Source organism: Lagopus muta, chromosome 4 (genome assembly GCF_023343835.1).
Source record: "Lagopus muta isolate bLagMut1 chromosome 4, bLagMut1 primary, whole genome shotgun sequence".
Classification (NCBI taxonomy): domain Eukaryota; kingdom Metazoa; phylum Chordata; class Aves; order Galliformes; family Phasianidae; genus Lagopus; species Lagopus muta.
The window spans coordinates 35,460,070-35,484,310 of record NC_064436.1 but is presented as its reverse complement, the minus strand read 5'-3'; the positions used below and the strand labels follow the sequence as shown (position 1 = coordinate 35,484,310).

General features: G+C 40.2%; 2 protein-coding genes across 2 annotated transcripts in view; one reads left to right on the top strand and one right to left on the bottom strand.

Moving 5' to 3' along the window:
- PRSS12 (serine protease 12) overlaps window positions 1-4,072 on the bottom strand; it is a 45,223-nt gene extending 41,151 nt beyond the window's left edge. Inside the window, exon 1 of the mRNA XM_048941865.1 lies at window positions 1,898-4,072. Coding sequence (XP_048797822.1) covers window positions 1,898-2,246 — 349 coding nt within the window. The 5' untranslated portion in view covers window positions 2,247-4,072. The remainder of the gene's footprint in view (window positions 1-1,897) is intronic.
- Window positions 4,073-15,155: 11,083 nt separating this feature from the next.
- METTL14 (methyltransferase 14, N6-adenosine-methyltransferase subunit) overlaps window positions 15,156-24,241 on the top strand; it is a 29,958-nt gene continuing 20,872 nt past the window's right edge. Inside the window, exons 1-4 of the mRNA XM_048941866.1 lie at window positions 15,156-15,265; window positions 15,641-15,729; window positions 16,427-16,514; window positions 23,828-23,908. Of these exons, the coding sequence (XP_048797823.1) occupies window positions 15,200-15,265; window positions 15,641-15,729; window positions 16,427-16,514; window positions 23,828-23,908 (324 nt within the window). The 5' untranslated portion in view covers window positions 15,156-15,199. The remainder of the gene's footprint in view (window positions 15,266-15,640; window positions 15,730-16,426; window positions 16,515-23,827; window positions 23,909-24,241) is intronic.

Sequence of the window (24,241 nt, the reverse complement as noted above, 5' to 3'; positions counted from 1 at the left end):
GTTTCCTCAGCACATGCGCTAAAACAACAGAAAAGGGAAGACAGTTTGCCCTTCTCTAGCTAAAAACTGCATCGTAACAAAGCGCGACTTGCATTTCTTCTCTTCTTGTGAGAAATGAGCATATTTCAGGACCAAAGTTATAGTAATGGGTTTTTTGGGGGCAAATAGCTTGACTTATTTCTATGTTCCACATTACACTACTTAATGCATTCTGAAATTCTTTGGTATCACCTCCACAAAGACTCTTGGACAGATTTTGGCCCACTGGAGCCACTGAGATTTCATTGTTGAGTCCAACAGAAGTAGAACCTCTTAGCTGTAAAGTATCACCTACTGTTCAATAGCTCTGTCCTCTACCTTAACCTGGATTTTCTTTTTCTTGGGCGAAAGACAAGAGGAAAGACAAGAAACAATCTGAAAAGAGTGAAGAAACACAGCTAAATCCAAATCACACAGTACTTTCAGCATCTTTTACTTGATCAAGTTCTTACCAACTTAAAGGGGATTCTAGAATTAAATTAGAGTAAAATTGGGTTATTAGCAATAAAATGATACATTAATCCTTAGTCTGACATAGAAGTCCAAAATCCTTACAGAGTACTTTGGGAACCAAACTGATACATTCCAAAAAGAGCTATAAATATGATAGACTAAATTAGGGAAGCAACTATGGGACCCTTTTCCAATCTGAGACCAGTTAAAGGGTGTGAAATATTCTGCATTCTTTTCATCTTAGTCTAGTTATTGTTTTCTCCACCATGGCATCAGCTGCCTGGTATTCTTTCCCAGGAAACATCTGTAATACATAACATCACTCTGTCTTCTCAAAGGAGTACAGTACTGACTCTGAACATGGCTTCAGAAGCCGCTTTCTTCTCTTTTAAGCATAGCTGAACAATATAGACCTTGGTGCCTCCATGTGCTCTTCATGTGATGGTTTATACCAATACATATAATTTATCACATTGTTCAAATTACATTTTTTTCAGCTGTGCATCTGACAGATAGGTCTTCCAGGATTATTGCTGGGAGAGAAATGTATCTGTCCTCTTCAAAGATCTGAAAGATCTTCGCTGAAAATAACAAAATTATTAATACTAATAGTAAATCCCTTACCAACATTTAGGTACTATAAGATATGTGAAGAGAAGGGCAACAAGGGAGAGAGTCTTTATTTTCATTGAAACAGTTACGTGTGACCATTTTTAGTACGAATACAGACAGGACAGAATTCTTAGGTAGGAGATAATATCAAAGAGATGCAGAAAAATATGTTTCCCTCTAGCAAAGTCATTCAAAGCCTGTCGGTAAATAAACACCCTCTGCGGGGGTTGCCAAAGCCGATGAGCTTTAAAGCAGAGGGCTGAGTGCTGGAATCGCTGCTCAGTCCTCATGCATCGAAAACTTCCACTACAGCCAGTGGATCCAGTTAGGAGGGTTTGTGAGGGTCCGGGCTCACAGATGCCCGCACCCCCAGTGCTAACTTGCAAACCCCGTTATCTCAAAATGTAAAAAGAAAAAGAACGAGGGCGACCAAGCCGCTCCTCAGAGACGTGCACCCGGTTACAAGACGGGAATGCCAGTCTTACCTAGCCGAACGCTTAGGATACCGTTTCTGAACGCGAATCGCCTAGTTCTGACTTATCGCATAAAACGACGTGGTACTTTCGTCTTGCCGGTGCAGCTGCCGATGAAAAAGTTTAAAACCCCCACTGAGAAAATCCTTTGCTGTCACCGTGGCGAAAGGCGTTCGTTTCCTCCCTCGACCCGCAGTCCCTCCGAAAACCGCGGCGGGGGAGCCGCGCGCGAGATGCCGACGCCACCGCCGCGCTCCGGGACGCGGAGCCCCGCGCACACCTCCCGCTGCGTCTCGCCCGAGAGCCGCTGCCCCGCTCACCTCGCTCGCAGTCGGCGCGCTCCCGCTCCGCCCGGCGCCGGCCGCTCCGAGGGCCGCACCGGGGTCGGCCGCCGCCGCCGCCGCCGGGCAGGGCGCAGGAGCTGCGGCGGCTCCGCGGCAGCCTGCCCGCCGAGCCGCGCCGCGAAAGGGCGGGCGCCGCGGTCGGCCAGGGGCGCTGGGGCACGGCGAAGCGCCCCGCGGGGCAGCCGGCGGGGGGCTGCGGCGGAGGCGGGCCGGGGGGCCGCGGCGGGGCGCGAGCGGCGGGGAGGCCGGCGGAGACCTGCCCCGGCCCGCGGGCTCCGGGCAGCGCCCCGAGCACCAGCGCCACCACGAAGCCGGCCAATGTCATGGTGCCAGTCCCGCCGGCTCGCTTCCATCTCCCCTTCTCATCGCGCCCGGGATGCGAAGGGGGAAGGCGGGGCCGCGGCGTCCCGCTAATCCCCCCCGCCGCGCACCCCCCTTCCCCCCCCGCCACCTCCTCTCGGCTCCCCTGCGTGCGGGGGAAGGGCGAGCACCCCGCGGTGTGTGCCGCTACCTGCCGCTGCCTTCCCGAACGCTGCCCGGCCCCGCGCGTCACCCGCCCCGAGCACCCCGCTGGCCGCAGCCCGGTCCGGAGGCTGCCTCCTGCTCGGCCGTCAGCCACAGCTCCTCCGCCGTCCCTGTTTACCCGCCGTCCTCCGACCTTATTGCCGTCCCGCCGCGTTTTTCCCCCCACGCTTCTCCCTCGTGCATGGGACTCCTCTACAGCCACCTTCTTCAGAGGCCGTGCCCCCTCACGGTCGGGCTCCCCCGACCTCTCTCACACTCTCACAAAGGGCAGACGGAGCCCGGGCATAGGCGGACTGGGGCGAGAGCAGCAAGTCAGCGAAGGGGGCAGAAGGGTGCGGGGAGCTCCTGAGAGGTCTGCGGGAAACAAAAGGACTAGAAACAAATGCGGCGAAGAGAGATGTCTTGGAGAGTTTAGTTTTATCCCAGTTCCTGAATGAATCCCATTCTCTGAATGGTAATCTGCTTATTCCCAAACGCTGTGGAGTTTTGTGTGACCTGATCATTGCTCATTCCTCCTCCCACCAGCACAGCCAGCACTTCGTTTTGTCTCTGGCTCACATTGGTCAGCTTGGGTTCTTTGCTATACTTTTAATTTACCACTGTTGATGCTGTTCATATTTTGCCAACTGTGACTGCCTAATGGAGCACACACCCTTTTGTTGCCAACTCATCTGTAGCGTGAGGCTTTAGGTTCACTTCTCCAGAGGATCTATTTTCTACCCAAATGTTTTTGGCTGAGAAGCACTCATCTGGGTGAGCTTATAGGTGTTGCCACAATCTTGCATTACGACTAAAAGAGAGAGGAGCGTGCTTTCTTCTTTATGTGAGGGACCCCATGTGTTGAATGGGTCCCATCCATTAAACATGGGCCTTTCTTTAGCAGCCTCCGAAATATTCTGAATGGGCAGAGGGCTTTTGTTTATAAATACGAGTGAGCTCCAGTGCTAAGTAAAAGCAAGGACTAGTGTTTGGTGTTACTTGTATTTGTTTTAGTTCCACTGGGCTACGATTAAAGTATTATTGCAGCAATACAGTCGGCACTTCAATCACTCATAGTTAAAGAACGCTTCGCTAGGGTTTCTACAGCAGCACAATAACTGCGCTGCTGCATGTGTCCATGCATTTGTGCTTGGATGTTATACACAGGTTCTTTGTTCATTCTGGGTTATCATCTATGCTTATGTATGTTCATTAGTTTAGAAACTGTCAGAATTGGTGAAAGTTTATTTTGTCGTTGGAAAAAAAAAAAAAAGAATATGTACAAGACATTAGCCTGAAAGCAACTCATTATGGCTGTGTTTTAATTGAAAATTCATTGCTGATGTGACAAGTTAGCCACTTTTATCCTTTGGAAGGATTGAAGCATGCTCAGCCTACCTAGTTAAGGCTACCTTCATTGCCTAGCTAACATTTCTTGGCATCACAATAACAGCTAAATTTCATTTTCCCTAACCTAAGCTCTTTTATTCCCCCCCCTTCTAGCCTGGAAGAGACAGAATTCTGCTGATTAGCATGGGAGGGAGAGAATAGATGAGAGTGATGAATCTTGCAAAACACTTCAGGCAAAGCTTTGACACAGGTGCTTATTCATGTATTCCGATTTCATTTTTCTCACCTAGGTGTGTGGGCCTGCAGGAATCTCACATGCATTGAACTCTGCTTATGAAGGAGGTTACAAAATGATACCTAAACAGGGAGGAGGGAAGAAAAGGGGGTTATACAAGTGAGACTGAGAAGTAACCAGAGTTATAAAAGATGCACTGGGAAGAAAAGAGTGGTTGTCATAATGATCCCTTTTCCAAGAGGGGGTTCAGGCTTGATGAATTGATCCACATGTACAGATTCAATCTGTAAGATTTTAATTTTTATCATAATTTTTATTTTTGATGTAATCACATAAAGATAGTGAGCCTTAATTTGTTTTAAAAACAGTAATTTAGCTTTCAGCAGGATGTGTGGTTGCTAATGCTACAGAAAGTATTTATTATAATTTACAAATCATAGAATCATAGAATCATAGAATGGCCTGGGTTGAAGAGAACCACAATGATCATCTAGTTTCAACCCCCTTGCCACGGCCAGAGTCGCCAACCACTAGAACAGGCTGCCCAGAGCCACATCCAGCCTGGCCTCGAGTGCATCCAAATTAGGGACTTAGTTTATTTTCCATTTAAGATACTAAGTATGCAAGACTTTTCTAACAAATACTGTAACTGATAGAGTCTGGTTTTCTCAGGATGTATGATTCTTGTGATTCTTTTGGATATCACGGAAAATAATGGTGAGAATTACAAGTGTGTCTACAACGAAACCACATTATACTTTAAAGATAAGCTTTATGTTTACAATGGGGAAATAAAGACTTATTACCCTGATATAGACAGGATCCTTTTTTAAAAAAATCCTTTTTAAAAACATGAGATGTTCTTGGTGCATTTGGTTACCTTAAGTTGTTTGGGTTCTTCTATACAAAACTGATTAAAACTCACTCATAAACAGAGCTAGAAGTGAAAAAGAAAGAAAAGCTTATGTTTGCTCAGTTAGGAAAATAAGCAAGTAAACCTCAGAAGGTCTCAATGGATCTGGAAACTCAGTACAGATTTGATCCTGAAATTAGAATATAAACTTTTTCAGAAAAAAAACTGTCACAAAGTATTGAGAAAATAATACATTTTTGGAAACTGTGCTAGTGATATTCCTTCGACAGCAATTTAAAGTTAGTAATCTGTGTTTAATAATACACATTTTTGTATGGAAAGGCTTGCTTTTGTCTTTTTACATTGGTAAAGAAAGTAATCCATTAAGACTTTACAGTGGATGAACTGGCTCCAGCTGAAGTCCATAGCAGTTCTTCCTTCTGCAAAACATTTTCAATGCTTATGGTTAGTATTTAGATTGCACCTCTTATTCCCTATGCACAGATGTAGTAGCTATCAATGGCAGTTCTATAGAAGCCCATGGAACAATGTTCGTGACCACAATTTGCCAATCTGTGCTACGTATCTGAAAACTTCCATGAGGGCAGTTGTAGGAAATCACCTACTGGAACAGGTTTTAATTTGTGTGCAATTCCACAGGGTTCTACAGGGTTGGTTGTTTTTTTTCTCTGCTGATATTTGACAGCGCAGATACTGAACTGTTGATAAAACAATGAATAATAAATAATTCATAATTATGAACTCTATAATATGACTACTTAAAAAAAAATCCATGCTGCATTTCTGTGCATAGATTCATTACGTTATCTGAAAAATAGAAATATAAGGAACACTCCCACACTACACAGTATCATGGATTATTCATATAACCAAGGGTTAAATGTAAACTTAGACAAAAATGTCCTTTTTTCCTTTTTCCAAATAGGGACTAATTTCCAATAAATTATTGTCACAGACAAGCAAAGATACCTGATCTGTGGACTAAACTTGCAAAAATGCTGTAGTCTTGCATTTGGAAAATATATAATACATTGAAACTCAGCTGGAGAATCAGCCTAATTCTGCTTCTATTTAAATCAATATCAAAATTCACTGATTAGCCTCTTCCTTGTATGCAGTAAAGCCACCTACCTTCATTTTAGAGTCACTCTTACGTCATGCTGTCAGCACAGGTTTTAGAAATCTGAGCATTTCCAGCTTTTGGTGGAATTCAGTTAAAATACAAGTGACAAATGAAAAACTGAGCCAGTCCCACCCTACTGCCACTGATACACCTAAACCTTCTTCAGCTCCCTCTTGACCAGGTTAGAGTCAAATAGCAGTGCAGATGTGAAAGTTCAGAGCAAGCGCTGACTTCATGCTATGCAGAGGAAACTTCAGTACCAATACATAAGAAGGAAATAACTGCAAGTACAAAGCAGAGAATGTAGCCAAACAGCCAGGCATCATATTACTGAAATAATTTTCAGAATATTAGCTGAATAATTTCTTACTATTATTTCTTCACATCTTCAAGTATGCTTGTAGGCCAATAGATCAACCACTGGAATCAATGGAAAAACTTGTGTGCATGACCTAGTGGGCACTGAGTGAAATCAAACTGCACCAGACAGGGTCTGAAATCAGGATTAAAAGGAGAGAAAGCAAGGCATCACACAAAGGAGATTTGCATTTTGAAAATGATCTACAGAAAGGGTGCTGTGATGAGTCAACATTTTTGGGGTATAAGTCAGCGGTCTTATAAAATATTTTTATTCAGTAATCTCATTCTTTTTATTAAACACAGGCAGCAGAGATTTGTAGTCCTGCCAAGTCTGAGTCAAAAGTAATTTGGGTTCATGATCATATGGAAAAGAATGGGCCTTTTGTTGGTAATTATATATAAGATCCATAGGGTGACCCTGCATTACACAGGATGTAACTGAACAGCCTGTAATTGATGAGGTTTCCATTACCACATAATGCAGTGCGCAAAGTAGTGAGATCATAGAAAAATCTTTTTGAAAGTGTTAAATATTTTCTTGTACAACAAGAAAAACTCATATCATAAGGCAATAAGTGCCATAATTTCCTGGAACAATTCAGTAGGTAGGTATACATGTGCCATGCATGGATTATACAGACGGCATTAAATACATTTAAAACTGAAAGGTAAATTAAATTGTGCAGAACAAATGAACACTTTCTGGTTCATGTAGTAAATGAAAAAATGCTGAGATTACTGAAATAATTTGACACATCAAAATAACTAGCTACTAGATTTTAAAATTATACAGTTTTCCACAGGAGAAAATGGTTATCTGGATAATAATGAAATATAGCCATATTTGATTGACTTTTTTTAAACAAACAAACAAAAAAAAGCAGTCAGTATAAGCTCTAATTCTCAAGTAAGTATCCTCATTCTTAATACATACACATCCAAATATTATAATGCGTCCACATGTAAGGTAGGTTAATGAGTACTGTATCTAGATCTTGATTTGACTAGAGGTGTAATCTGTTCATGCTGCTGCTACTATTTCAGACACACACATGAACTAGCACATACAGTCCTGTTCATGGCATGGCAATGTGATGGTGTTTGCAGCAAGAGCAAACTCACCTTTGTGTTCCTCTCCTGGAAGGACCATTTTGGCAAATTCCAATATTGCAATGCCACAAAAACACTGTGGCTGAGTCAGGAGTGAGATTAAAATGCAAGATTAGACATATACCAGCACAGCTGTGTAAATACAGCAGAGGTGCTGCTTTATTTCCTGATGCCTAGAATAGGAAGTAAATCTGGTGTTGCATGCTGCAGTTTGTTAACTAGGCAAAAGATGAGTAACTAATATGAGCAAAGCACATCTTATCTAAATGCAGAGACTGATAATTTAAGATTTGTGTAAATGTGCAAATGTACATTCCTATGGACAATACATTTCATTGCTAAGAACATTTTAGAATTAGCAAGGCAAAACAATTCAGGAAAATTAGCAAAGTACGTATCAAAGCCAAAACTGCATCCAATTAAGTATTGGGAAACAAAATTAACTGACTTCTTAGAAGATTTCACTATTGCCTACAATTTGAGAAGTTCGTTGTATAAAAACTTGAAAATCAGCCACGCAAGGTTAGAACAAAAAGAAAACAGGATTTTGCCAGTTCTTATTTTCAGTCACAATTATCCTTCTATCAAAATTATAAAGATCTGTCCTATTGTAGAGACACTGATGTCCTCCTGATAGGTAAAATAGGTGTTTGGTCAGCAATGGACAAGTTTAGTTGTACCTATTTTTAATCTTAAAACAAACAAACAAACAAAAAAAAAAAACCTTGATTTGGCTGGATAGCACAATTAAAATTTCAATATTGTTTTGAGAAATAAATCATGACAGCTGCATTCTCTTAGCAGTTGTTTACAGCATAGGAACACAAATATTTAATGAGGGGAAAGCTAAAAAAATTGTACTCACCTGATTTGAGGAGGTTGAGATTTGTAATTATCTGGAAAAAAAAAACAAAAAACAAAAAACAAAAAACAAAACAAACCCAAAACATTGTGCTTCCAAAAATATTTTAAAATTTTAATTCCTACTTCACAGTGGTCACTGAAAGCACTCGGAAGTACTCATCATGTGTTCTTAATACAAGAATCTTTTATGTTCTCTTTTGGGTTTGTACTGGAAGCACTAAGGCCCTTTTTAAAAGAAATTTTCTTTAACTTGCAATTTCAATTAGTTGCAAAATTCCGCTGTAAGGACGTAGAGTGCACTTTGTGAGTGTTATTAACCATGTCCCATTTGCCATATTAGTTGATAAGAATTTAATCAAGGTCAATGAGTCTTCTCACGCTAGTGAATAGACTTTGTGCATTATGAAAACAATAATTAGTATGCTCATATTCCTTATATTTTTGAATATATATATTCCTTATATTTTTGAATAGAAATCTCAGTAGTTCCTATCTTGCTTTTGCAAATATACGGAGCGTGCGAGCAACTATTGCATACTGACTAAGTGATATACAAAGGTGCCTCTACTCAACATTTTGGTTGAAATTATCAAGTGCAACGAGAAGAGTTTTAAAATAAATAAAGTGAGGATACCATCTGCCAAGTAGGAGGAGAAACTGTACAAGATAGGATCAGAGGGGACCTCGCACTATTGAACTATGACATTTGGAATTAAAACAGTGCTGGCATTGTGCAGACCTGTCACAGACATTTGCACTTAAATAGCTTTCATTACTCCAGAAAGTGGAAACTGTCTGTCAGGAGCTTTGGGAAGGCAAACAAGAAAGGGGGCAGACCAGACACTGTCCAGTACTGTAACTACTGGCAAAACAAACTGCTTTCTTGTAATCTTCATTGTTGGCTTAATCATCCCTGATTCTTTCTTGTCTTCTTACCAACGTTCCTTTCTCATGCTTCCTGATCTCTCTTAGTCCCATTATGATTTCCCTGTTGCTATTTTGAAATCTAATGGCAATGTGGAATTACATATTCCAATTTAATATTTTCATATTTAGTTATCTTGTCTGGAATTTATAATTTAAAATGTAAAAATGAAAATGAAACACACTGGGTTATGAAGATCCATGGATTTTTGCTCTGGAGTTAGCCATGTAAAAAATGTGTATTGACTTTTTGTGGTTTTGTAATGATCTGCTTAATACACAATTTAATTTTGTAAATAAAATAAAATAAACTCTATGTACGCTACATTTTTTGGACACTAGGCTTAAAAAATATATATTTTAACCAGTACATTCTAGTGATGTGTAACCAAATCCTGCTAGACCAAATACCCCATTTATATTAACTAGAAGTCCCGCTAAATTTATTACTTGTAAAATTTCAAAATCTCGTGGGTTTTAGTATTACTATTATTGTCCCGTCTTGGAAACAGGTCTCCATGTTTTGCTATTAGCTTCAACAGAATCTTCATTTTTCCATTAGGAATCAAATAAGAAACTTCGGTTTGAATCCATAGGAGATGCGCTTGCAGTTTGGATCATGAGTAGCTCATGTTTGCACCTTCTTTTTTGTGTATGTGTAGACATGAGGAAAAATTTCTTCTTCAAAGGAGTGGTGATGCAGTGGCATGGGCTGCCCAGGAAGGTGGGTGAGTCACCATCCCTGATGGTGTTCAAGAAATGTTTAGATGTTGTAATAAGGGACATGATTTAGTGGGGAAATTGTAGTAGGAGGCAATGCAACAGGAAATATCAGTGGTGGGTGGATAGTTGGACTAGATGATCTTGGAGGTCTTTTCCAACCTTGGAGATTCTATGATTCTGTTATCTCTGAGACAAAACAAGGGTAGTATATTCACGTAAAATATGCACAAGGACTGTATTTTAAAATAAACCTGTTTGATTGTAAGTAAAATAGGATACAATTTCTGTCTGCAAAATAAAAACTTGCAGTATAATTTTAGAATCTTCTGTGAGAAGCAAAGCAGAAAAATGATACATAATATTTTGTCATTTCAGTGCTGATAGAGTTAATGCTGTAAGTCAGTGCACACTGGCACATATGGAAATGTTTCTTTGTTATTCAAAGCAAAACAAATTCACACTTCTTTAATGCTTTGAATTATAATAAAGCCAGCAGATGTCATGTAATTAGAGTTACACTGGCCATGAGGGGAATGGATTAAATTCTGCTCAATGTTAGAACAAATAACATCATTGAAGTTCTTACTGGATGTTTGCTCCTGCCGCACTCACTAAGGGCTAGTTTTGGAGCAGTATTGAAATGAGAAGGAGTAAAATACATATGATCTTCCAACCCAAGTCCCTTCCAACCCAAACCATTCTATGATTCTATGATCTAGATGCAATACAACATCTGTCTGATTGCTACATAATCCTATACTACACTTTCTATTTTTTGAGGCATGTTCACAAACATTTCAGTTAAAAAGTCACTTGTATCTGAAACATATTCTCTGAAGGTTGTGGGAAGCCAGCAGTGTGTATCTTCCAGCAAAGTGGGAATTGAGGGCTCAGGGCCTTAATTTGGCGAAAATTCTTGCTAACTTAAAAGAAGAGTTATGAATAGTTGCCATGGCTCCCTGAATTTGTCAAAAGAAAGACTGTTAATCTGCTTGTTAAATTATGGATGTAACAACTGGCAAGCAATGCGGATGACTATAGTGTGCAACACAGCATCTCTGAAATTACATATGCCTAGCATCTAAATGTTGATAGTGAGAGATACCAAGACACACATCATCACAGCTTCAGAAGAAAAATACAGTATACTACAGTGACAAAAATGAGTTACGGTCACACTGTGCCAACTTTATTCACATTTAATAGTATTGCATTGTCTATTCTCTGCAAATAGTGCCAGTGCTTTTAGTGGCACTTTAAGTTGGGATGGTGCACAACTGTTTGTGTCCTCGAGAGAGCTAAAGTGCCCAGATTCTCTGGGAGACAACGTGAGTTTTATGCCATGTGGGTGAACTGAAAATATTTGTATAATATTTTTAACATTTGTTTGAATGGTACTTATTCATGCTGACAAAGAGGAATGAAATGTGACACCACATAAAAGCAAAGAAATGAAATGATCTCTTTCAAAACATCTTTTTACAGTCACTTCCAGGTTAGTAAGGAGGGTATGATTAGTTACAGAATCACAGAATCACAGAATCACAAGGTTGGAAACAACCTGCAAGATCATCTAGTCCAACCACCCTCCCATTCCTATTAGTACCACAAGCTACTAAACCATACCTCGTAGCTTCTCATCCAGACAGTAGTTGGTCCAGCAGCATCAATCTTCATGCTGAGAGCAACATGCAACATCAAGGCTTCATGCCCATTACAAAGGACATGTACAATACTGGCAAATGGCAATGAAATTTGATCTAGATGAAGTGTGAAATCACGGTACATGTCTGTCAAATTATTTAAACCATATGGTATGGGGTTTATAAAGGCTTTATTTTGGATGCATGGTGCCTTATTGAGGACAATTAGTATTAGGCCTAATATGAAACTCTTGGATTTAAATTACTTCTAAGAGGTTATTAAAGAAAATCTGAATTACCAGTGAGTTTATATAGATGCATGGTTGTAGTGCTGAAATTGAAGTTGCCAGCTTTTTGTTATTAACATATTTTTAAAGAGATGGATACAGGTACTTGACTAAAAGCATGGGAAAAGTCATGCAGTAAGAAGCGTCTGGGGTTTCTCTGTGCTTATTTCCTGTTTGTTTCAGAGATAATGCTTTCTTTTATTTCATCTATTTGGTTTGTTTTATGCTTTTAATGTTGTAATTTATTGAGCCTCTGATTTGGCATAATTTATTTTGGGGTTTGTGATGTGAAGAATTACTCAGGTGGGAGAACAATGATAAATTAAACAGTTTTGGCCTCCACAACTTTCACAATCCTTTGTACTAATGCAGAGTAAGCTAGCAATTTTTGCTACATGAAAGAGACTAGACTTGAATATACATCAGCATACCAGAATTTCCAAATAGGTGTGAAATTTGACCTTTATTTTGTTTTGTTTTATAAATAATTTACAATACTATAAATAGTTAAACAAAGTGGAATAGAAAGTCTGCTTATTACTTTTGGATACACCCATTTGAAGCTGGAAGTAGATACAAGTATGCAGGAAAACAGGATTAGAACTCAGAATTGTTTCAAAAGCAGAAATAGGTAAAATGATACAATGCAGTCCAGTGGAGAGATGTGAAAGATAATATGGTCACAGATAACAGGATGAGAAAACAATTGACTTCACAAATCTGGAGGAAAAAATCTGGGGAATGGATCAGAGTTGGATCAGTGCTGAATGAAGTTCAGCAAAATCATTTGTTGCAGAAATGAGGGAAGCTGCACTGAGATTCCTGAATGGGTCTGCAGCCTACAGCTCATACTACACCATATTTGTTTTTCACATAGCTTTGGAAAGGCTTAATCTGCAGCTGAATGCCTAGTTTTGGAAATAGCTATTTGAGAAAGACTTGACTTGATTAGATGAGATTCTAGGAGGGGAAAACATCAGCAGTTTCCATCCACAGAACAGTAGGATGGGAAGAAATGAGACTGCAATGGCAATCTTCCCAGACAGTGCGGACCATTGCAGAGGAGAAACAAATAAACTATAAATTCCAGCAACAAATATTTAGACTGTAGACTAGAAAAAAAAAAATCTAACCATGATGAAAATCAGGCATGGTTTGCCTGGAGACACTGATGCATTTCCAGAACTGGGTATTCCTTGGTTTTACACAGTGTAAGGATGACATCAGGATATGACCATGAATTACATGATTTCATAGAATCATAGAGTGTCCTGGGCTGAAAAGGACCAGTAGATTGATATGGTATGGTATATGTGTGTGTGTAGCTCTTCTTCTGACAAGCAAAATTTTGCATGATATTTAACAGGAAAAAAAAAGACCACAGACTGCAGATTTTGCTCAGAGGTAAAGAAAGACAAGCAGCACATACACAGAAAAAAGGCAAGAAGCAAAAATACATTTTTGAAACAGCGTATGCATATAGCATAATATCTTTCATAACCATTTGGTTTGTTAACACTAGATTGTCTTAGCAACCAGTTCTAAAAACAGAGTGTAGGCTCACACAAACTTCATCATGTCACATCCAGGAGGAAGTGATTTTGTTACTGTGCAGGGACTTCTGTTGTATTCATTACAGCCAACAGCATCGAAGAAGCATGCAGCAGTATAAGGTAGCATTTCTTTTTCCACAACATTTCCAAAGATAGGACAGTTTAGCTAGAAATGTACTCTGAGGATATAACAAATCACCTCTTGATATTTGGGTTTTTTAACAATTGAAAAACACAGTCACTTTTGCTGTGACTCTCTGTCACCAAGAAATGTGAATGTTGAAAATGCTGTTTCTTTCTGCATTGGTTTGCACTACACTTATTTTCTTTCCTTCACATGCATTTATCAGTTTAAGTTTGACCTGCATATTGTCAATGGCCTAGGTGCTACATACTATCCACACAGTTGGATCTGACAATTATGAAAAAAAAAAAGCTAGATAACAGGAAATTAGTATTAATAATAACTGCCAAGGTTCATTTTTTTGTTAAGTTTCCCTTCATGAGATACTAAGAACTGAGGTTTACCACATGACTTGAATCCACCCTGTGGGCCTTTATTTCAGTCTTCATTGTTGTGTAATGCAAATAGCTGATGGAATGAAAATCAGCATGAAAGGGGAGCAAAGGAGGAAGCAGGAAAGAGATCAAAAAATCAGAGGAAAAAATCCCTGAAAGATTTTGAAAAATTCCATCAAACTGGAACTTCCTAAGTAATCAGAAAACTGTAGATGAAACATACAAATAAATTACACGTAACGGTGTTTGATGTTAAGATGGGCATGAAGGACATACTCTGGTGAGAAGCATAGCAGTATTTTGGCTTCTGGAGAAAAGGACAGAGAAACTGTTGCACGGAAAATCAAAATGTCCACCCTCAAAATGCAGCAGTGGTGGTAAGCTGGCACAGCTGTGAAATACCTTGGAGAAAAAAATCTTGCTGGAACGATCTCTCTGACGAACAGCTGTTTGCCTGAAGCGGTGCGACTTATTTTGTAGTGGTCAAATGAAAAATGACTTTTAACGTCTGTATTTGAACTACAAAACAAAAAACAAACAAACAAAAAAAACAGGTCAGCAGTACATTTTTTTATTACTATTATTTTTGAAATTTCTATTAATGTGAGAGGACTCGTGCAGGAATTGTGCCTAACACGGCAGATAACCTCGCTGACGGCGATCTCAACTGCCGGACCAGAAAAGCATTCGTCCCACGTCGGTCCGAACAATCAAAGCAGTGCCGCTCGCCGCCCGCAGGATGTTGAGGGGGCAGCGGAGCGGCAGCTGCGGCCCCGGGCGCACTTCCGAGCAGCCGCGGGCAGGATCGAGTGACGGAAGCGGGGCAGGTGGGGATGTGCTGAAACGCAATGCCTCGGGACAGCGATGATGCGTATTTTTATTTACTATTCCATACTTCTTCAACGTTTTCCTCAAATTTTCGAGCCTCGCGCTTCTCCCCGGCTTTCCCAAACGCACCAAGCCACCGTTACTGACAGGAAAAGCCGCCTGCGGAGCGCTACAGATACGACTGTCGTTGGGCCGGGCCCAATGACCCCGGCCCGGTCCCCCGCTGCCCCCTGCGCCGCCGCTCCGGCCGACCTCCCCACCAACATGGCGGCTGCCCCAGCACCACACGCAGCCGCCACGCGCTCCCGTCGGAACAGGGGGCGGAAGTGACGCGCAGGCGGGCGCCCGGCGAAACGGGTGGCGGTCGGCGGCGGCGTGGAGATGAACAGCCGCCTGCAGGAGATCCGGGAGCGGCAGAAGCTCCGCCGGCAGCTCTTGGCTCAGCAGGTAGGGGCGGGCGGGGGCCGCGCCGAGTAGGCGCGCCGAGTAGCGGAGTCGGGTTTGGGTCGGGCCGGACCGGGCCCGGGTAGGGAAGCTGGAGCGTGCAGGGCCTGTCCTTTCCCTCTGGGGAGGGGGAGCGAGCGCCTGGTGCGGCGGTTCCGTTAGCGGCTGTGGGGCGGCCGTTGGGACGGGGCGGGGAGGAGGCAGGTAGGCCTGTAGGGTTCTCGTGGCCGTGCTGTAGAGCCGCTGCCGTCCGATCGCTGTTTTGTATTATTTGCGTTGCTGTTTCGTCTCTTTTTTTTTTTTTTTTTTTTTTTTCCTTCCTTCCCCTAATCGGTGGTAACTTTGGCTTGAATTTGGCTCGTCTTTTGTTTTTTTCAGTTAGGAGCTGAAAACGCAGACAGTATTGGTGCTGTGTTGAACAGCAAAGATGACCAGCGGGAAATTGCTGAAACAAGAGAAACCTGTAGGTATGTATCAGCACACCATTTCTGTCAGAAATACAAGGAATACAGGGAAAGAGGATGAGATAACTTTCCAAAAAGCCAAGTAAAACTTAAGTAAAAACATACAGTGCAGTGAAAGATGATGCTTCAGTTACTACTCAAATCTGGATAAAGTGTGTAGGGTTTTAAGCAATGACTTCTAACATCAGTTTAGAAATCAAAATTCACTTTTGCCCCCTATGTTGAGAAGTTACTGTGGAACAAAACCGAGGTGATTGTTATGGTATGCTGTGTGCACTGTCCTTTATGATTTGTTCAGAGCAGCTGCGGAGCAGTTCAGTTGAAAGGATCTGTGTGGTAGAGGTGGTAGAAGTGTTTAGTTGAAAACTGGGCCAAGTACCTAGTGCTTATTGATTCTCTCGTGTAACAGTGATTTTCTTGTGTGAGCAGGTCTAATTTTGGGTATGTGCTACCTCAGGTAAAATAAGCTGTGCTTTTTAAAGTAGAAGAACAAGGACAGAATGTAACTGTTTGAGGAGTCCAGTCATTGATTGTACTTGTCTCAAGTATTCTGAGCGAGAACTGACTTCTCATGTATGAAATTTCAGAATCATTTCAAACTAACAGAAGCATGCAGTCAAGACGAATCACTGGAGATTTCTGAAATATTCTCTGAAGAGATAGAAACTGTTTGATATGACAATTTTTTGTATGTTTATAGGGCTTCTTATGATACTTCTGCACCAAATGCAAAACGCAAGTATCCAGATGAGGGAGAAGCTGATGAAGAAGAGATTGAAGAATATAAGGTAAGAAGAAATAACTTTTTTTCTCTGGTGTTTATGGCCTCTTGAGGGACATATAAAATGTGTGTATGTGCACATGTAAAAATAACTGGGATGTGTGTAGATACCTTAAAAATATTCATGAGAACTGAAGTAGTCATAAGCCATACGCTATCATATTTGAAAAGTCATGGCAACAGGTGAAGTCCCTAATAACTGGAGAAAGGGAAACATCACTCCTGTTTTTAAAAAGAGTAGTAAGGAGGAACATCATGAAATGGATCCTCCTGGAAGTTATGCCAAGACATATGGAGGACAGGGAGATGACTAGGGATAGCCAGTGTGGTTGCACCAAGATCGTGCCTGAGCAATCCTATGGCTGCTCGCTGTACAGTGACTGTTTCAGTAGACGAGGGAGGAGCTGCTGTTGTCATCTACCTGGACTTCTGTAAGGCCTATGATTCAGTTGTTGCACCTGAATTAGAAGATAAGGGTTTGGTGGCTGGGCTGTCAGGTTAAAAAAAAAATTGGTTGCATGGCTATGTCCAGAAAATTAGTCAGGAGTTCAGTGTCCTTATGGAACCCAGTAACAAGTGGTGTCCCTCAAGGACCTGTGCTGTCATGAGTAGTACTTAGTACTTTCATCACTGGCATAGAGAAAGAATTGAGTGTTTCTCTGATAAGATATGTCTTACGAAAGTCTGGTAAAGAGGCACGATCCAATTTTTGAGTTGAATATCTGATTTCAACTTGATAAATTTCATTTGAAAATTTGAGGGTAATGTATTTATGTCAACTGAAGATTGACTTGAAAATATATTAAAAAATTGATTATTTTTCAGCAATCTTAAAACTTATTCTCAAATTCCTTTATTAAAGCAGAAAGCATATTTGCATATTTTTTCTCTGTTCTTCGGACTGTCATTTGCCATTACTTGATTTAACCCTGCTCTGCATATCCTCCCCATGCTGGTTTTATCTCAGAGAGTGCTGATCAGTGTTTTGTTGTTGATGAGTGAAGGGTGCACCACTAGGCAGGGAGCAGAGCCACTGCTATCATGGCACAAGGCAGGGAGTGGACTGCAGGGTGGGCTGATCTGGGCTGCGTGCTGCCCTTGGGTTGGACGTCTGTGCTCTAGTGGGAGGTAACGTTGTCTGTGTTAGGGATGTTGGACAAGATGATGATCAAGGAGCCCTTGAAACCCAAAGCATTGTGTGACTTTATATATGTCTCTCACTGACATCTTCCTCGATGTCTTCCACTGTAGAGATCTGAGAGAACCAACATGATTCTCTTCAGACATGGCTTACCTAAGTAATACCTACAGTATTGAACTGTAAGTTCAACAGAACCTGTTGTTTGGAGGCTTAATTTAGATCAGCTCCTTGGAGAAAGTATGTTATAGTGATAGTGTCCCCAGGGAATGGCAGTATATATTATTGCTGTTTGTCTTATGTTGGAAGAGGTGATAAAATATTTGTTTAGCCAAGCACATACACAAAAAAATCAAGCAAAATTTGTGCTAGAAGCTTGCATTTAATAAATGGTACGGGCCATTGAATGAGATATGGGGAAGTTTGAGGAGGTCTTCCAGCCTCCCTGTTAAGTGCAATATGATGTCTTCAATGAACAGAAGACATATAGGATCCTAAGAGAGGGGGTAATAAGAGGCTTGGTTTAGGGTATGAATTAAGTATCCAAAATACTAGGAAAAGCGCAGCTTAAAAAAAAACAGCCCAACCCTGTGGTCATTAAGAATGAGTGGTTGTCAAACTTTCATGCCTTTCATTTTTCATGTAATCTTCTACGAGTTGTTTCATAGCTTTCTCTTTTTTAATCTAATGTAAAGTTTTTGTTAACATGAATGATGGAGGAAGGAGTTAAAGAGTGATTATGGTAAAGTTATCTTTCTAATTTGCTTTGTATCTTATTGTAGCATGTCTTCCCTTTTCCTTTCTACTTTATCCTCATAACCTTGCTTGATTATGTAGAATGGATCAAGGTCAGCTTATTTATGAAATAATGTCTGCTGTTCCCTTGCACATCTAAAAATACAAGTTTTTTAAATTTGTGGGCTTGGTTGTTTTATGCTTGTCTCTAGATATACAAAGTTTTCTATAAGACTGTTGTAATAAAACCAAAAGTAAACGTATGAAGGGACTTCTTATTTTTTGTTAGTCTGTCTGTAAGTGGAGAGTATAAGCGGAGAGTTTTAGCGTGATAAGTGCTAGTCTGTATGTCTTCTAGCAAACTATCTAAATAACAGTCTGAAAAGGATTTTCAGAGTGCGTGCAATGTTTGTGAAGTTGTGTCTCCTTGTAATGAGTGTGTCCAGAACCAGGTGAGTGCACCAAGCGTGGCCTCGCTATTGCTGATTAGAGGAAGGATCACCTGTGGTGACCTGCTGGCACAATACTGTGTAGCATGTGACTAAACAGCTTTTTCTTTTTTTTTTTTTTTTTTGTGAAATATTCATATGTAAGTCACTCTAGCTGTCAAAGCATGTGAATCCTATTATACACACACAGAAGACTTACCCAGTATGGGCTGCTATCACAAACAATCAAGCTCTTTCTGTTTTGTTGGACTTGAAAAATGATACAATCTCACATCAACTTCAGTCTAGCAGATGATTAGATTTAGTGAACATGAAACCTGTAAGTTAAAAATCTATAATGGAGCCATCAGCTGTTTCTGCAGACCTCGTTAAGCCCGTTTTGGCAAGGACATAAGAACTTAGTAAAATCCTCTGTGTATTTATGTAACCTTTTCATTAGTACTTAGAGCATGTTTAAATTTAGTCTTGTTATATGAACTGGTATAAAAATCTAGATCTTTATGGTATCAAGCCTTACTAGATTAAATTCAACATGCCTTGGAAAGTTATAATGAACTTGATTGTCATTGTTACAGAAAACATTACATATTTATTGTTTTTATTTTTAAGGAAAATTAGAGGTAAATATTTTTGATGCAAAGTGACTGGTGTGTCTATAAAAACCTGATTTGCAGTATTGTTGGGCTCTGTGTTCTGCTGTCAGTTAAACCTTCTGTAGTGGTTTAATTTTTTCTGTACCCAGACCTTAGATTTGGTGAAAATGATGATACTCTCAAACTCTACCTGCTCCAGCTGGAGTCTGGGCTTCTGGATGTAATTGCTGGTAAAGGTGGGTTACTGTGAAGGTAGAACATTGTCATTTGCTGCAATTCAACATGAAGACACTGGATGTGAACATGAAACCTTTAAATACTTGTATATGTAGTTGGATATTTCAAAGGGTCACTTCTTAGTCTTCCAAATGCCTTACGCTGGTGTTGTTTTCAGAGAAATCCGAGCTGTGACACTGACGTTCTCATTATTTGTGGGAAGTCTGAGAACAGCTTCTAAGCTGCTCTTGTGAAGCATTGTTTTAATCTTCTCAGATGTTTTAGGAACTTCTAATGCAAAGAAGCATTTTTTATTGTGGTGGTGTTGTTGTTTGGTTGGTGTTTTGTGAAGAAGCAGCAAGATCACTTCTGACAGGCTCTTGGCAATACCAGTTGAAGTCTTCACAGGTAGGCCAAGAGTCAAATATAGAAAGAATAGAACTCACCCCATTGGTGAAGGAGATCTCTGAATGCACAGCGTTCTTTCTCAGGAAGTGGTCTAGGTCTAAGAGATACCCTTCCTTTAGTGGCTGGCTCTATCCTGGTCTACCTGTTCTGGTCACCCAGGGAGCACAGGTGCAAACAATTTGCCCGGCCTTCACCCCTTCTCCAGCCCCACCCCTTCACCAGGTGCGCAATCACCAGTTCAAACCCTGACCTAACAGTTCCCTTGCAGCTGGTTTGTTCTATAAAATAAATGTTATAGTGGTGGTTCTTTATTAAGATTAGACTAAAGATTAGGCTGATAGGAGAATAGAGAGCAACATAGTGAAAACACAGAATGTTTTTCAACAGGATGTTTTTCTTGATGAAATGTGAGGATTTCTTTGTATGGTTGAAAGAGTCAAAACTCTTTACCGGTACTTACCACTACTTGTGGAGTTAAACAAAATAAAAGAGTTGAAAGAAGACCACCAGGGCCTAGGCTCTCTTGAGTCCTGTCCAATGGCTCCCCGGGGAGGTGGTTGAGTCACCATCCCTGGATGTGTTTAAAAACCATTTGGATGTGGTGCTCAGGGACATGATTTAGCAGAGGGTTGTTAGAGTTAGAGTAGTACGGTCAGGTTGTTGTTGGACTTGATGATCTTTAAGGTCTTTTCCAGCCTGAGCAAGTGTATGATTCTATGACTGAAACATTTCATTGTTTCTTGTTTCTCTTGATTATTTGGAGAAAAAATAAAAACAAAAAACAACAATAATAATAATAAAAAAATTATACAGAGTTTAACTTTTACATCATCATTTTCAAACTTGTTGCATATCAAGTATTGTGTCTTTAATGTTTCCCTATTAAATGCTATCCTGCCTTAGAAATTTTTTTTGAAACCTTTTAAAAATCCCCAAATTGCATTTGTCACAAGATTGTCATGAAGTACATTGAGATGGAGCTGTTAAATTGGAAGGTGGATTTTTTTACTGGATAGTTCCTGCTCTTAGCGAAGTCCTCTGCGTCTCAGTTTTATCATCTCCTCAGTTTATATTCATGGTATTTTTTTAGCTGCGCTCTCTGCCTGAGTGAGTAAAATACAGTATTAATGAAGAAAGGAAAGGCAGAACAAGGTGGTCTTGAAACTAGAAGAAATTGATTTTTCTGAAAGAAACCAACTTATTTTGTATGGTTCACAAGGCTGACTTTACAAATACCAGAAGCAAAATAGGATAATAAAAGTAGAAATAAAAGTTATGCAAAATGAGTAACAGTTTTTTAAAAATTGAAGTACAAAGACTGTTACATATTACTGCAATTTTCCTAACCTTACTCATTGTTACAGTAGCATCCAGCAGCTTGAAGCCAGATAATGAGGGTGCTCCAGCTGTTGGTAGCTTTAGTCACTGATGAGTTCATGGGCTATGAGCAGACCATTTAAACTTCCCACTGTCAGATTGACTTGGGCTCTGCATTGCAAACCATGGAGGTAGAGGATGTAGAGAGAGATGCTTCAGTGGCAGAAATGGATAATGAATATTTTATGGCCAGAAAGTTCAGTCGTGGTTCTGAAGAGCTTCTGCAGTACTTTTGTTTTTGTGGCACTGTCACTGTTGCACTGGCTGGGCGGTGAGGCACTGGCACAATCTGCTCAGAGAAGCTGGGGATGGATGCCCCGTCCCTGGAGCCATTCAAGGCCAGGCTGGAATAGGTCCTGGGCAGTCTGATCTGGTGGGTGGCAGCCCTGCATGTGGCAGGGAGTTGGATGGGCTTAGGCTTTGCATAGGCATCTAAGAGTTGTGATGCTCTGTTTTTTCCCTTCGCCCATGTATGAATTTAATCAGTTTTGCTTGAGCCTGTATAAATGTCAGGTTTTAACAGTATCCTGTGGCAAAGAGTACCAGAGTTTTAACTTTTTACTAAGTACAAAAATACTTCTGGTTCAAATTTGTCCTCTGCCATCCTAACTTTATACAGACATTTTGTCACTCAGTTTCGGCAGACAGTAGCCTGTGACCTTGGACAGCTTTCTTGTCATTGTTCTGAATGTTGAGTACACCTTACTCTGTTGAATCATCCTAATTTTTAATTAGTTGTTAAGAAAACTTCGTGCTTCAGTATTGTAGTTAGCTTTTGTTTTCACAACAATAAAACAGATTTATTAATTGAGTACAAGAATATCTTGTATTGTTAATTTCATTTGGTATTGGCTTCTATTGCGTACTTCGCCCTTTGAAAGCTGATGTTGCAGGCTTTTTTGTTTGTGGCTGCAAGATTTTTTCAAATCCATTACGAAGGCATAAAGAGGACTGGGATGACTCAGAAGTAGGTATTTAACAAGTGCTTACCATCAGGAGGCTAAGAATTAGAGAATGATAGGAGAGAGAAAACAGGTATAAGCTTATGATCACATAAGCTGTTTTTAGTAAAGCTTGAGCTTTCTGCATATTTTCCTGAATAACACTTGCTGGTACGTGGCTTCTGTTTTCTCCTTTTCTTTGTGAACACTGCTGCTGTTTCTCATAGCATTTTTCCTTTTTTAAAATTTTTTCAGTCTGGTTAAAGAAGAAATAAGACTGTTGATCTAACTTAAGAGTAACTGGGGGGATGCAGAAGGGAGATGAAAACTCACTTCTGAAATACCTGCTAAAATTAAGTTGATTTTAAGCTCCAGTTTGAAAAGAATGCAGAGCTGATCTCATAATTACAACAACTGGAGGGATCAAAATAGGGAGAACTATTTTTTGTTCTTATACGTCATAGGGTAAATGCAGAGATAATAACAGCCTTCTCCATAGCTTTTGACTTTAATATGTATGGTGAAGAGGAGAGTTATTGTAAGAAATCTGGTTCTCTATCTTTTCTTTTACTTCAGTGTCTTAAAGTCTCTTTATGTTTCAGCCTCAAGATGGCTTTTCTCCTCATGTGAAACACTATATTAACTGATTAAAATTTCTGTAGTAGTCAGCAATGTGTGAGAGTATCTTCTCAATATGGTAGATTGTGTTATTCAGTGAGTCTTTGGTTTTATTTATGCATAATAGGCTCTCTCAGGAAGAACAGCAAAACAGTAATATGGGAGTGAATAATTTTTTTTTTATTTCTGATCTCTCTGTGAATTCTACATTGGAAGTTCAGAGTATGTCAACATGGCAGGTCTCTGACCTCCAGATATCTGATGGTCAATTGGTGACACACTAACTAGGAACAAATCTGTGATAAAATTCCTCTTTTATTTTCATTTTGAGACTCCTAGGCTGGAAGTTTTAAGTTAATTTTAAGAACAGTCCAAACGAAATACCAGCTTGTACTGTGTAGTATTTCTTCAAAGTGTATATTGTAACAGATTTATATAGAGAAGATGGTTTCAGCTGCTAAGATTGAAACAGAAGAGATGTTCAATAGATATAAATGTTGAAATGTTCTACTAGTGAAGAACTGCAGCAGAATCTCTCTCTTGCTTTAATTAAAGGAATAAAATTTGAGGGGACAAAAATTTCATATAAAGTAGTGCCTATGCTGTCACAGCCTGGAAATGAGTATTTTTATTTTCCTCTCTGAGGCTTTTCCAGTAACTTTGTTCTCAGTGATGAGAGGCAGACCTTTTTTGCAATAGGTCATTTCCCCCTATGCCCAAAATCTGAAACCTGTTTGGAACTGTCCACGATGCACTGTTGCAGGAGACTTCCATTGAGAAGCAGATTCATAGTCAGGAAGGAAACAGCATGTTCTCACTCCTATGAAATCTGTTTTACTTTCCAGGATGAAGTAGAACTGCAGCAAGATGAAGAGAATCTACCCTATGAAGAAGAGATTTACAAAGATTCCAGTACCTTCCTTAAGGTGAGCAGTTTTGTGATTAGAAGAATAGGTAAAGGTATATTGCTGTGTTAAATTATTCATGCAATTGATTGTATTTGAAACACAGCCTTAAAGGCTGAATGAAGGAGTTAACTGCAGTTCACAGGTACGAAAGTTTCCTTGTGAAACACACAACTGTAACAGTGAGCAGTGAGCAGTAGTAATGCTGAGTCTAGTTGGAGATGAAAAGCAGAGTGACAGTTCTGATTAGTTTAGCTAATAAAGGCATGTTAAGAAAAAAAATCAGCCATTTTCTCATTTTTCAGACTAACACATTGCAGCATGTGTTCAGTTATCTCTCCTTACAACTCAATG